This window comes from Lampetra planeri, chromosome 6 (genome assembly GCF_965212315.1).
Source record: "Lampetra planeri chromosome 6, kcLamPlan1.2.h2, whole genome shotgun sequence".
In the NCBI taxonomy this organism is placed as follows: Eukaryota; Metazoa; Chordata; class Hyperoartia; order Petromyzontiformes; family Petromyzontidae; genus Lampetra; species Lampetra planeri.
Window position 1 is genome coordinate 7129530 of NC_136112.1, and position 15516 is coordinate 7145045.

Here is a 15516-nt window from a genome sequence, read left to right on the forward strand (position 1 = left end):
CATGGTGGTCGTTCTCTCCGGCATGGACCCTCCTTTGGCTGCGCTCTGATTTACATCTGCTCCACGTGCCGAGAACTTCGCTCTGTACCTGGGGTCACCGAGCCTTTGCATGCGCTCTGCAAAGACCACGGAATGCCCTCCCCAGCATTGGTGAGACAGGCGAGCTCACTCGCCCGGTTTAGGTCTTCTCGAAAGTCTCGGCTGTTTCGCCTGGCCTACACTTTCCACGTATGACCAGTTTCCCTGGATGAAATGCGCCTTACAACTGTAAATTATTTTTGTTTTTCCGTCACCATCTTCCCTTCCAATGATGCGTCCTGCCTAAAGGTGCCTTTCTTTAAAGTCAATGTGACGTTTCTCTGACGAGTGTATGTGGCTTCATCCACCCGTTTCCCTTTCTGTCCGAAGTCTTGACTAGCACAGTGAGGTATGGTCAAAGAAACCCTCCGCGTAGGCCGTGTATTAATCCAAGGCAAGAATCCAAGTCTCCAGAGAAGCCGGGTAGTCAAGCTAGTAACGCATACCAGTGGCGGCTCCTGCAAAATCTCTCAGGGGGGGGCAAATGTCTGGATGATTTATAAGGATAAGGTCCACCCATGCAATGGATTAATTAACAGCTTAAGCATGTAAAGGCAACTTCACTTCTTTAATATTAATCAAAAATAAAGTGACTCTTACAATACATCTTGTTTGTTTCTATACTCACTATTAATACAATCCACTAAAGTTTATTTTATTAAAGATTCCAATAGGTGGCGACAAATTATATTGTTGGATGAAACGTGCTTACGTATGATGACGTAAGCACGTTAGTGCGAGCCCTCCCGGAAGCCATAGAGAATGCATTGCAGCGCCCCCCGTTCGAAAAAAAACATCTTTGAATGTAAGTCTATGGGGCCACTCGGGGCGATTCTCAGCCAGAGTGAAATCGCCCAAAAAAAGGCGGTACTCCACAGAACGTGACATGACGCTGATTGGACTATATCCAGAGGCACAGTGATGGCTAGCGTGACTCTGTGGTTGAATGACATTGGTGGTGCGTCGCCCAATCGCCCTAATGAAGAAACCGCCCCTGACGCATACGGACAACGCGTAGCGGCTCGTAAGCCGCGTCAGCTGCCGTCGAATAAATGCCTTGCTGATCTCCGTTGTTTTTCCCGTTGCGCAGAGGCTGTACGCGAGCATCAAGCCCGAAGAGGGTGGGATCGTCAGGTCCCAGGAGCAAGTCAGAATGACTGTTATCCCGTGAACGTGCGGTCCTTTGAAAGGGGCTCCAGTTTTTTTTCTTTCGGTTGCATTCATGCAGTTTTTTTGTCATGAAGGAAATCCAGTAAGGTTGAGTCGTCTAGCTACCTTACAACGCTGCTCCGCTTTGGGAAATCTGTGCCATTTCCCTCCACTTGCTTTGCAAGGCGTTTCGCATGTCGATGATGATGTTAGCACTTAGGTGAGCCTGCAGAGGATGAAGCAGAGGTTGAACTAAAAGGGAATTGAAAGCAAACTAATGAAGTAATAAAAGTGAATGTTAACTCTTTTTACCGGAATGTATTTACACAGGTATAATTTAGTGTTATATTATACTTTCAGATAATTTAAATGTGAGGCTTTTTTTTTTGGTTATTCTTCTGCTAAGTGCATATGCCCCGTTGTAATTAGGATCCGAACGCGATGTATTTTGGAATCCCGTCATGCCGCATCCGACTCGGCAACTCCGACGGTAAACAAAATGGCGGCGCTGGCTCCCAGAACCCACGGGAAATTGTCAGACGCTCAAATAAAACATTTGATGCGTGCATAAGATGGACAGCCGCACATTTGATGTAAGCACACCGTTTGCACCTTGGGTTGGGGTTTAGTTCCAAGATGAAAGTAACATTCAGAACGTTGAGAGGAAATAGTTTACCAAGTCGGCGGGGGGGGGGACAGGCAAGCTTTTATCTCATCGCGTTTCATTTGCAAATACAAAAATAAATCAAGAACTGGAGATTTAAAAAAAGGTCATAAGTGTGGTTGGTGCAGCAAAGGTCAGCATTGCAAGTCTCTTGCACATGTTCGCATGTTCGCATGTTCACGTGCTACCACGTAGGTTTCGCAGTTTCGCTGTGTAGCTCTGCAATGTAATTTCGGGTCGTACCGCGTGTTGTTTGGCATGAAGTCCGACGTTTCCCCCCCACACCCCCACGTGCTGGAAGCTGAATTGCAAAAGCTCCCCAGCACGTGTAGGGAAAATGTCGGACAGTATGCTGCTCAACGTGTGCTGTACAACCTGCAAACACATCTGAGATTGATCTACTTGGTCTTCACGAAGATGAAGTGGACAGGGGGCATTATAAACGTGTACTTGATACAACAGCACAGGCTCTTCGTGCTTTTGCCATGGCCCGACTACTCACGCGATGTTCTATTTACCCGCCGGGTTTATAGTGAAACGTGTCAGAGAGAGAGAGAGGTTTCCGATGTACGTCTTAGGCGCTGAGATTGTGTTCACCTTAAAGTCAGGATGTGTTCACATATTCTCAGCCAGTGCAATTTATGTTGGCTGCTCGACACAAATATGGACACTTTAAATGACCGCTACTCTGATGCTGTTTTCGTCTGCCCATTGTATTTGTGCAATTAAAAACATATATAAACGTATATAACAATACAGTTAAGTGCCAATGATGAACATTTATTTATTATGATTTTATTAATAAAAGCCCCCATGCTTTGGGAGCTGTCAGTTCAGTATAACCTAACCTTAATGTCAACCTGTCTGTGTGTTTCATGCTACACCAATGTCAAGAAGACAACCTTGGGTTAAAGTTCTGGAAAGGGCAAATACATTTGTGGTGTAAGGAAGATAATTTTAAGATATTATGGTATATTCGTGTTATATGTGTAGTGTATTTGACTAAAATACACATAATTAAAAACTACGTAAGAACATTTTCCAAGGACTTTGCTGAATCTCCCTGGACAAAGAATCGTGAGTGTGGAAAAACAACGCACAGAGTGATCTAACAAGCTGAAATAAAATATTCGATTAAACTCATCCTATTACATCCTTATCATCACGTCTGCATTCTTTACTGAAATGCCATCTCGCAGGATGGAGTAAATTACTTGGAAATCCTACGAAAGCTTTTCTGTTAGTGGCCTCCTAATGGCCGTTGATTCTATTAATACGAGGCAATGGAATTAGTGTTAAAAAACAACAATGTTGCTCTGTATTATACAGCTGCGTTTATTACACTTTCGATAACGTTCAGGTCTGAACGTTCCTTGCGTTTCCCATGCCGATTGTAGGAAACGGCGTGAGAGAGACATGATACGTGGAGAAACATCGATGGGATTTGTATGCGAGCCAAGCGTAGTGTAATTGCTTACCGCTCTGTACGTGATATAAAACCAAACGTTAAGACTGTACCTTATCCTCAATACGTTGACAATTTATTTGAATATATCTGCATGAATGTTAACCCTGGTAAAAAAAATATCAATTTATGTACCTTATAATGTTGAACCGTATTGTAAGTAAAGAATTCTATCTGGTATGTGTGTGTGCGCGCGCATGTACGCATGTAAGCGTGTGCGCGTGTGTGTGAAAATTAAAATTGATGTGTAACGTTGTGAATTTGCATCATACTTAGTAATGTAGTAAGTTCCTCCGCCGATAAACAAAACATATATTAAAAACACAAAACGCTGATTATGTTGTGCTTGTTGAAATCGTGTTGAATCACATTGTCAAGAACCACAATTATGAAATCGGTGGAAAATTGCATCGATGTGCCCTGCGTCATCTGCTTCCTGCCGAAAAGGTTGTGTGCGTACCTTTTGAGCTTGTTCGACTCGGTTTACCGTGTCACAGTATTGAGGTCATCCCTTTATGTGGCAGCAAATTGTAGCCAGTGCCTCTATATTTCGACGTGACCTCAATGCGTAAAGTGTAAGGAACTCATCTCGTGAGAAGCTGCGTGGACGCACAGTAAATTGTATTGCAATGCAGTGTTTCACAACGGCGCATTCCTCATGAGCATTAAAATAACCATGTGTCGCATTTAAACACTATAATATCCCAGAGTTTGGATAATAGGATACAAAAAGCACGCGATATTCAATTTGCGGGAGGTGTGCTCTGGGCTACATCAAGCGCGGCTCAATTTTATTTATGACCTCTTAAAGACCCCTGTTAAACATCAAAACAGGCCGGTATGAAAACCTCTGACAATTTATTTTTCATTCATGAGCCCCATATATATGTTTTTCTATATAAATGAACACAAACAGTGGGATCTGTGTCTTGCACCAGATGGCAAGCAAGAACAAAATTAGTATAATTGGGTAAACCACAAAAGCAAATTACGAATACCGTAAAATAAATGGTGTTCATCTGTGTACACTTACAGCACACTCAACAAATGAAAGAACATCTCTTAAGTATGACAGGAAACCTTGAGAAGAAAATAATATCATCGATAACTAATATAATTGCTTCGGGTTATCACCTACAGCAAGCAGAATGGCATTATCAATGTAACTTGTATCCTGTGAGAGACATTAACAACTATTAGTATTTGTGTGTAATTTGACCAAAAAAATGTTTAAGAATGTATCAAAACCAACATTTAAAACGCTCGCAATTCCCTGCAGACCCAGGGCATTCGAAATAAGCGAGCTAAAGAGCTCATTAGTTTGGTATTAGGAAAAAGTCTTGCGATGATGGATTTTTGAAGCTTGCCAGAGCTGAGTGCTGGCTAAGAGGACTGGAATCAAAATTGGGGTTGTGCTTATATTTACGATTGATTCAAAGTGGCAACAATGAAAACAATCCTACACCTGCAATCGTCAAGCACAGGCACAGTAATAATACAAAGTAAATTAATGAGAAGAAAATAACTGCCCTGTATGACCTTAAAGCGAATGAAACATCAACAGGCCGATGCACACATCTCCTACATGAAGGGGAAATGAACGATACGCCAAAGTGCGATTGTGACCATGTAACCCAAACTATGGACCATCTAGTAAACCACCGTAGTCCGTGCTCCTTCAACGAAGAAGGAATGGCAACGCGACACCAACTCTCACCTGAAGCCCTCTGGTCGTGGCTAGCAGAGCCAAACATTGGCATTTAGCTCATGAACACATTTCCATATGCAAGAAAATATTACCAAAATAAATACAAATGACCTTGGAATCAAAATGCATTGCACGCGAAATATGGTTTTAAAGATATGTTTCATAACCTCAGCTTTATTTTCTCACGAGAAACATGATGCATAACTGAATACAATAAGCAATATAATCATCTTCCATTTCCAAAATATTGCATTAAATGTTAAATGTTGAGCACGACCTGAAGTTCGGTGAAGGATGTTGTTGAAATTTTAGTATAGCATATATATTTGCAACAGTAGGCAATAATAGCCATACTGCATCAGTGAGTTGTATAAGGGTTAACCTGGTATACAGTTGCCCTGGTCTCCTGCACCAAAAGCGAAACGCTATTGCATCATGTCCATATTGGGTTCTACATCATCATCAAATCAGCTTGCCCATGGTGACGTCGTGGCTGTGACAGCAACGACGTCTGATGGTAAAAACGCAACCCGAGCGCGGCAGTGCCTGTGTCCGGGGTAACGCGTGGTATCTGTCATTGTACATCAAAGGCTGGGAAGCCTTTTTTTAGATCCTTTATATTAAGTTCACTTGCTTGCTTGCTTGCGCGCTTACGACCGTGCACATATTTCGGTCGTTTTTTAACCCACTTCCCGTGATCCAATCGAGCTGACATTTTGCACACAGACTCGTTGTGCGTGACAATTGATTTTCGTGAAAAAAAAATTTCCTAAATTTTCCACTTTTTAGGAAATTTTTTTTTTCATATTTAATTTAAAATACCAATGTGATAAAAATGAAACTCTTACTCAAGAAAAACATAAATGAATAATAAAATAAAACCGATGCCACGCATGTAAAGGATTTATAGTGAAAAACTTTGTTTTTATGGGTTAATTTTTCTACCTGAAGACCGAACAAGACTTTCAGATGCGTACTTTTTGGCGGGCAAGCTCACCGTTATTTAACACGCGCACAGCGCCGTTGCTTCTGTTACCGTGTTGCCAAGGTCGATGCAATAAATATATAAAAACTACTGTGTTGTTGCCAGGTATAAAAAAAACATTCCCCATCCAGTACCCGATTAGCAGCACTCGAATGCTTGCAGTGAGGAGATTGATATAATCTGTAGGCCGTTTCGAAGTGATAGGTCTCATATGGCTGAAGTCCAGATGAAATAAAGTCATGGGCCATATCGGGTCTGTGGACCAGATGTTCCCCATACATTGGTCTGCACAGATACCAGCAGTCTTGCTTAACACTGCTTCTCTGAGTCTGCCTACCGTAACGCTTATTTATCACTTGTACAATTACGCCATCCTTAATATCGTCGCGTAAAACTTTCAACGGCTGTGCACAGACTTATCTTGGAATTATTTACGTTTTTGTAAAAAAAAAAATAACTAGGGTAAGTAAATGCGCAACCAATGGCACAGCAAAACGTAGCAAGGACGTGTGTTTACAAACAGTGAAAGCGGTTTCACATTGGGATGAAAAATAAATAGAACAATATTTATTTTAAAAAAATAGTCAAAAGAAATTAAGACTCGGGTAAGTACCCATTGAGATTCGAAGTAAGTTTTCTCCAAATGTCACAAATATTCATGAAAGCTATCCGCAAAGTCTTGAATGGGAAAATAAATTCGCGGCCTCATGATAACTGACGCCTAAGGCCAGGAGATGTTTCGTGGCATCTACTTGCAAAATCCTTAATTACTCAGGACACACGGAAAATATACTGAAGCTACAAAACTCTTGCCAAATCGCCTAGACTCGGCTTGATCTCAAGAGATCTCTGAAGCTAAGTATGGCACTTAAGTATTTTAGAGGTCATGTCCAGCTTGGTCGCTGAACATTTCATTGTTTTAAAGATAATGTGTCAGTGGATCCGGGTGTCGGCATACACACAACGATGCACGTGGAGACTTCTTCAAGGTAGGTTCCGTTCTATTACCAAACTCCAACTCCAAACCTCTACACAAAAGGCATCACACCCGGCTTCTCATTCCACGCTATGCATAAAGAGTGCACTTGTCCATAACTCCCAAAAAACTAGCACCGAGGGGAGACCAGGGGATGCGTATGCATGTAGGGTGGGTGGAGGTGGAGGGATTAGTAGAGGTGTCAATCACGGATGTTGAAATTCAACAGCACTGACCTACGTCTCTGGTTTATTGACCTGGTCAAGGCCTATTATACCATCAATAGGCTCGTGCTCTGGGTTATTATTCGTGCTTTTGGAGTTCCTGACCCTCTGCTCACAACAATTAAGTAACCGTCATGACGGTGGGCAGGCCCGGGTAAATCTGAATGACTGTGAGTCAAAGACATTCCCTGTTCACCTTGAGGTACGACAGGGATGTCCCCTGGCTCATGCATTAAAAACAAGTATTTCAACCACGTAGTTCGAGAAGCGTTTCCATGGCTGTAACAGAAGAATTTCCATCTGGTACAAATAAAATGGGAGACTGATTTATGTCCAAGTACAGTAAAGGGATGCTCCCTATTGGTCAACTAGGTATGCTGATAATCGGATAATTGCTGCTTACTTTGAAAACGAGTTGGAGTCTCAGCTGCTGAACCTGGAGCATGCCACCAAGAGACGGGGCCTTACCATTAGCCTCACCAAAACGAACACCTGCCTGGGTATTTTATGCCATCAAATACACCATCCTCTCAACTTTCCATAAGTTATGGGCCAGTTGTGGAGAAAGTATAGAAGTTTCTGGATCTGACCAACTACGGGTTGGCACCAGAGGTCTCACTCCGAATCAGTCGGGTGGCATTATCTTTTTATCAGCTCCATATTGTTATGTGGAAACTACCTGGCTTGTCACTCCACACAAAGCTTCGTGTCTTCTCGGCCACAGTTATGTTTTCTCTTCTCTACGCTTGTGTAATGTGGACTCTTCTAATGGCACATCTGCATTGGTTTTAAACATTCGGGCCGTCCTGCCTACGATCCGACCTGGGATTAACCAGACTGCATTGTGTGAGGAGCTCTCAGATCCTTGAGATATCCGGGTGCAGTCCCATTGGTGAGCTCCTCCGGCAGGCGAGTCTGCATTGGCCGGGCCACGTAGCCTGTGTGCCCAACCACCGCATGCCCAAGCAGCTTCTGGATACAGGGGATTAAACGGGCATGGCAGAGGCTAGTGGAGAGATTGACTCATGTGGTACTGAAAGATGTGGAGCTGAGTGGTCTTGCCAAAGACCGGTACTAGCGGCGTCAAGATCTGCCTCTGTGGAGTAGGCTCGTGAATGACTCTACTGGGCATTGGAGGCAGTCGCCCTCCAACAACAAGGGAGGGTAGGGAGCGAGACAACAAAAAGCAGATCGTCAGGCAGCTAACACACAGCAAGTCGGCAAAGTGGAGAACGCAGGTGGTGCATCTGCCAGTCATCCTATTGAGTCAACCCATGGCACTTGGGTCTGTCCCGTGACCTCCTGCCAGCGAGCTTTCCACACTTAATGTGGCCTCAAAGTCCAACCTAGCACTGGCACAAGTGCTGTAGTGATGTCACCGCCACTTAGTGGCTAGTGGTGGCTCACTCTATTGCCTAACTATAATTCTTTAATAATGAATGGTAGATAGACACGCTGTAGATTAAGTCTAGTAATATGAGTATAAAAGCTGAGTGAGATGTAGATAAAACGTGCAGGTTTTAAAATAGCTATTCTTTAAAGTATACTGTACTGTATATTGCACATCTCAGTAAGCATGCTTCGTTAGCCCGACGTTCCCTGTTTGCTGAGATGTGTATATATGTAAACAACTTAAATACATTACTGGTTTTTCAGAAATTCTAAACGTGCAGGTTCGTAATAAGAATGCAAAAAATAAATCTAGAATATAAGGTAGGTGTCGTGAGCTCCCTCAAGGCAATAAATACATAAATAGCGAAATCTGGTGTGGACACAGAAATGGAACAGTGTTGTAAAAGCCTCAACACAGTTTCCCATAATGCTTAGGTGTATCTTCGGTGTTCTTATGGCCGTGGTGGCGAGATGTTAGCTACCTCGCCTGGTATACAAGAGGTAATGGGTTCAATACCGACCCTGATGCCTGTATAATTGGAGTTTGCATGTTCTCCCCGTGGTCCACATTTAGAAACACGCGTTTAGAGTATTTGGCTGCTATAAATTTCCACGTGATAAGCCACTTCGTTGGGCTATCATTTGTGGCCACGTCACTTCGGAAAAAGAGCTATATAGCTCAGTGGGTCTTACCTTGTAAAATAAAAAAAAATATGATAGTTTCGTTTTAGTCTATATTCTACATGATGATTGGAATGTTAACAGAACATGTATTTAATATATTGTAGTGTAACACATTATTTAGTGCTGCTGCTGCTGCTGCTGCGTTGGTAGTGATGCACAAGCACAAATGAACAAAGATAAACTCAAGACAGTTATCAATAGCACCGCTTTCAAAATCTCAAAGATATTTTAGCCGGCGTGTCACGTGATGGCCCTTGAATGGCAGCGCCTCTCGTGCACCATGAAAAAGGGCCATTGCCCAAAACGTCACTTATCAAACATTTATTTTAAAGGCAGTACTGTCGTATTATTGACAAATGTATTGAGCCTCTTGTTGTTGTTGTTCTTATTCTTTCGTGTAGTATATTTTTTTAACAGTAACATAATGGATCTGTCATAGATTTTGACATATGAATTGCCATAAACCAGAGTCACTGATATTTTCTCATTAAAAAAAGTGATTATTTTGAATGTGCTTCGAGTGACTGCAGGGTCCACGTTAACTGAATAAGAATGATACAAGACTCACACATTGAAAAGCATCGATTTAGATGCAGGCGATTCAATGCATGTACCGCGAGCTTTCAAAAAATATATATATTAATCGATGCATTGTTGCATCATTGTACCGGTGATGTTTACTGCTGACATTTCTGGGTAAAAAAAACAAGTTGGAACTCAAGATTAATTTCACAAGCAAACGGTGCCAATTCAAAGTTTCACAAATGGCCTCAGTTCACATTCGACAAAAAAAAAAACACCCGATGGATCCCACCTTTTTAAAATCTACGTGTCTAAGTCTCTACCTTTTAATCTCTTTGTTTGCATACAAAAACTACGGCGAGGTTTAAGCTCGCAGTCCAAAAAAGGAATTCATCCCTGGGCTCATTTAATTTCCTTTGACGGGTATCTGTTGAACAGATATCCTGGCTGCGAGAAATAACACAATAATGGCACGGGATCATCGCTCAGAATAATGTATAAGCGGCCGTGCCTTTTGCAGGAAATTTGCTTCAAACGTGATTTGTGCTCAATCGAGAGTCAAATCTGATAAACGCTTGTCAAACGCAGGCAGTAAATGGAATGGTTTACATCTCTCCACTCGGTATCGGATGTGAAACAAAGCTGACCCTGCACATCCCACGCTAATGCCGAACAGGGCAGCCACACTTGAATTCTTCTGCCAAAAGTGGTTTGTGTCACCTTAGAACATTGTTTGGAAAAATAAATAAAAAGATGGTTATAAATGAAGGCAAATTGAAATTATTTATTTGCCCCACAGTTCCAACAAATTTGAAACGACCCATTTGATACGTTATTTAATATTGATATTTAATTTCCTCCCTTTTTTTGTACATCAAAACATTATTTCGTTCATATTTTAATGTCAGGAATTGTATCCGTGGAATAAGCAGATATTTTCAAATGCCCGTGAAAAAAATGTTGGGCGTTATTGATTCAATGCCCAACAATAAAACACATTTAACTCTGAAAAGTATACACATTTACCCACAGCGTTGTAAACGCTCGGTGATTGAATCTGCTTTATTGTATGCTCTCTGCTACTTTTGATTTATTAACTCTGTTGATTTTTTTTTAAGTGCTCGATAATATCAAAGGTGCAATTTTTCCCTTTTCAAAAACTTTGACAAAACAAGCTGCCATCACGAGCTTAACAGCGCTTGCCCAATCCACTTACGCCAATTGTTCACAAGACAATATCAATTGAAAACAGTAGCACGGAGGATCTAGTTGCATGGAATGTATTGGTATTCGACATTTTTCAGGGTTCTTATCCCGCTAATAAACATTCACGTACATCCTGCGTCTCATCATCATCATCAGCCACAATCGAGCCACTTCTGGATGGAAGGGCGCCGCAGTGGCGAGACGTTAAATATCTTAGCCTGGTATATATTTGGAATTTGCATGTTCTGCCCGTGGTCACGTGGATTTTTCTCCGGGTCTTCCAGTTTTCCCCTCCACATTTAGAATCAAATTCTAAGGTTTTCGGTAAAGTCACGTACGTAAAAAATTTAAATTTAAATGATTTTTTTTACCTACGTGACTTTACCGAAAACCTTAGAATATGAATCCGTGCAGTCACGAAAGCTTCAAATCTAGAAATTTAATCAACATCGCGCGTTCCCAGTATTTGGCCGCAATACATTTCCACTCGAAAAGCCACTTCGTTGAGCTATCATTTGTGATGACCAGGTCGCTTCTGAAAAAATAACCATAGAGCTCAGTGCGTCTTACCTGGTAAAATAAAAATAGTTTTAATAGTCCTCTTGGTTCTTTCGGTAAAGTCACGAAGAAGGAAAATAATAAAATAATACAAATAAAACATAATAAAATACAATTCTCACGACGTTTCGGCCACAACGCAAGCAGCCTTCCTCATTCTTCACCTGAAGACGGCTGCTTGCATTGTGGCCGAAACGTCGTGAGAATTATTTTATTACGTATTATTTTATTATTTTATTATTTTCCTTCTACGTGACTTTACCGAAAGAACCAAAAAGATGAATTCCTGCAGTCACGAAAGCTTTAAATCGAAGTTTTAATAGTTTTAAGCCTCCGCCCAAGCCGTTACAATCCCTCAGTCCCGCACAGCAACACTCCATCTAGCTTCTGACATACGAGCTGAACTCGTCGATTTTTATCTCAGGAATGTTCCGTCCTTTGGCTGCCAGTCCATCATTAGTCTCAACCACGAGCCCTCATCACTTCCAGCAACGTGCCCTGCCCAAGGCCACTTACGTTTCTGACGTATTCGAAGATCATAGCACAAGTATTGTCTCCTGCATAATACAGCTGCTGCTTTGGGCACATTGGTATGTTGTGTCTTCATTGTTAAGTTCAGTTTTCCAAAAAGCAGTCAAACCTTGTCTCATGTTGATTTTGGTCCTCCTTCAGTTATCGTCCTCGCTACACGTACGGTACTCTGATACGTGTTTTCAGTCCGTTTGTGTCCCTCCAACGGGTATGTTATACATTTGAACGTATTGGCGGAACACCGGTGCGTGGTATTAAAAAAGAGCACGTGTTTTTCGCAATAATAAAAAATAAAATTCCCGCGATTCGTAACCCCGGTCAGAGAATCTTGCAGGGCGCGTCAAAATACGTTCTCGCAAAGTTGAAGCAGCCAAAAGACGAACGTCTTTTCAAATTTTTTATTTGAGCCTCTTTTTCTGAGGACCGGCGTGTGTTTTGCCGCACCGGTGTACCCCCAATACTTCCATTTGGTTTACAGAACGTTGTTGCTTGTCAATTAAATTTTTGCTCAAATGTATCCGGAGCCCGCCTTTGCAGCCTTCTCGAATACGTTGTCCATCACCTCCTGGAATGGAAACAGCTGCACTGAAAATTGCACGACAAAAAAATATCGAAGTACATATTCACAAGCGAGTCAAGCAAAGTTATCCACGGCCACATTAGAAGATGACGTTGAAAAAAAGGCATTGGAGTAATGAAACCGTAAACATAAAGAGATAAGATATTAATCATCTCTGATTGGCTGTCGACATAGCCATGATGCCAGTCAATAGAATCCCTGTACACATATTTGTCCTGTACAAAAAAGACACACAGTATAGCCTTAACAGACTGTGGAGGAAAGTGCTGTTAGCGAGCACCTATGAAGGCCAGCACAGCACACGAGGGGGTGGCTGACAGCACCACGCACGGTCGCCTTTGTCTCCCCAGTGGCGATGTTTACACACCGCACCAGGTACTCATCTGAGGCTGAATCGACATCGGGGAGGCAGAGGACCGGTTCAGATAAACGTCAATGGTGTTGGCCGTGAACAGGAATCGAACTCGGGTCACCGGGTTTCGTAGCGCAGTGCGCTACCTGCTACACTACCGCTCCTCACTTCATCCTGTACGCACACACACATACAGACGCGTCGGGTTAGAACATATTTCATTTACACATATCTGGAGCACGCTGAAGAAGGCATGTTTCAAAGTGTTCTGTATTAAAAGCAAAAGGCGCTGAGCTTGTTTGGCACAGAGACGTTGCTATGCTCTTTGGAGCTGTGAGCAGCAAATCTCCTCCTCTGTCGGTGAGCTCACGAACGCAAAAACTCCAGACCAGGTGACCCGACCCCATACAAGGGAGCTACTTCTGTTATCGTTAGACGCGTGCGCAAAAACGTTTGCTTTGGTTTATATACAAACTAGCTGTACTACCCGGATTTGCCCGGGACTTGGATCCACCACGCCCGGCCGCCTTTGTCTCCCCAGTGGCGATGTTCACACATCACAGCAGTTCTCACTTGCCGTGCAAAAAATAAATGCATTATTGAGCTCCCCCCAACCCCCCCCCCCCCCCAAAATGTGTATTTTCATACCCACATGGCAAATTTCAAGTTTGTTGCATGTCGGGAAGTACGCTAAACATTTTGAACAGACACACATATCCACAACTTTGCCTTTTACGCATATATATGGAGATAATGTCTTACCGAATGAGATAATATTTTCACAGAAAATGCACACTTTCGTCGATGCGTTGGTGAGGTTTTCAGGCAATGACTCTCCTGCACAGAAAAAGAGACCTGCTGTGAAGAAGGAGGACCACTGCCAATGCATTATCGCAGCAGCAGCAGCAACAACAACAGCAAAAACCGATGCTGCTTCGTAGTTTGACCGGACACCCTGCACGGCACATTACAGACACGTGCCGAAGCGGTGAGAATATTGCAGGAGAACAAAGTCGGTGCACACCGTGCTGCCTTTCATGTTGTTGTGCCCCGAAATGCTTGCACATGCTAATGAATGCCCCCCCCCCCCCCGCTTCTACCCCTGCTAAATTACTTATTTATAATTATTTAACACCCCCCAACAAAGGGTCAGAGTGCACTGGCCGAATAATTAAATTTGCTTGCTGAGCATGTGCCTTTATTAATTTATTTAGTTGCTTGCCAAAAAAGCTTTTATCCTTTAAATCGTATCGGGGCGGGAACGTAACGCTAGCCCTGGCATCTCTTCGTCGTCACCTTTTTGACACACATCGTCCGTGGTGCACATCTTGCTTTAGTGTTTACTAAGCACAGCACTCTATTTTTTAGGTTTGCACTCAAAGAAGAAAAAAACTTTTACAGTTTTGCATTCAAGGATCAATATTAAGGTTTTTGTAATGCACCTGCACAGCCTCAACACACACACACACCTCTAGAGAGACCTGCAATGTTGTTTATTTGAGTTCACCAGATTGATTTGTGTAGCAAAAAAACAGTCAAATTTTGCGTCTCACTTTGTGTAAAATCTGCGTGAAATAATTGTGGCAGTGAGTTCCATTGTGCAAGATTAATTCTTCGAAAACAAAAAAAAAAATTTGTAACACATTCGTCGATGACCCTGTGTGGCCTTAAAGGTGAAAACAAATAATGTAATGGACGTTATCTCCGGCAATGATCCTTCTGCGTAACACATTTCCCAAGACGTCACTGATGATATTTTTTCGTTTTTAAGGCAGTGTTCTTGACGAACGTGTTGACTTTTTTGTTGATGTTAATTGTGCTTCTGCACCACTGCCAACCCACCAGCAGCATCACCAAATGATATGTCTAAGAGAGGGATGATTGTACTAGTCTAGTAATAACAATAGAGTTAATTATTTAAGGCCCTTTTTTCAATCCACAGCTGGATGAAGTCCTTCCCACGTTTTACAGATAATTAAAACCTTCTGACCATACTTCACCACATTACATGAGTCGGGGTTGGAAAAGGCAGGCCCAGGACCGGTTCAGATACCACTTGTCACTGATGTTAGCCGTGCCTGGGAATCGAACTTATGTTGATGGCTTCATAGCTAAACCACTGTGCCACTGCTCTCAAAATAAGTCTGGCGTGTGTAATCAAATAACAACAATAATTTAGTGGAAGTATGATCATTTTGATGATGATATAATACTCTGGCATATCCAGCTATAGAAGCTAGACGAGCATCTTAATAACTACTCCAAAGACGCCTGCTTCAAATGTCGTGCACATGTTGAATGCATGAACCTGCTACCAGTAAGCTATTGTGCCTTCTCACGCTTAGGGTAAGATATAGATTAAATAAACCACCTGCATAATGATCCTTTCGACACTTTGCGTCGGTCTTTGTGTTACGTAAGTTTTGCCGTAGAGCTCACACA

At 42.4% G+C, this 15516-nt stretch overlaps 1 protein-coding gene across 1 annotated transcript in view; it reads left to right on the plus strand.

The window, feature by feature from the left end:
- The window catches only part of LOC144719468 (sodium-dependent serotonin transporter-like), a 35469-nt gene extending 31778 nt beyond the window's left edge, over nucleotides 1–3691 (plus strand). Inside the window, exon 13 of the mRNA XM_078595408.1 lies at nucleotides 1169–3691. Coding sequence (XP_078451534.1) covers nucleotides 1169–1249 — 81 coding nt within the window. The 3' untranslated portion in view covers nucleotides 1250–3691. The remainder of the gene's footprint in view (nucleotides 1–1168) is intronic.
- Nucleotides 3692–15516: the final 11825 nt, after the last annotated feature.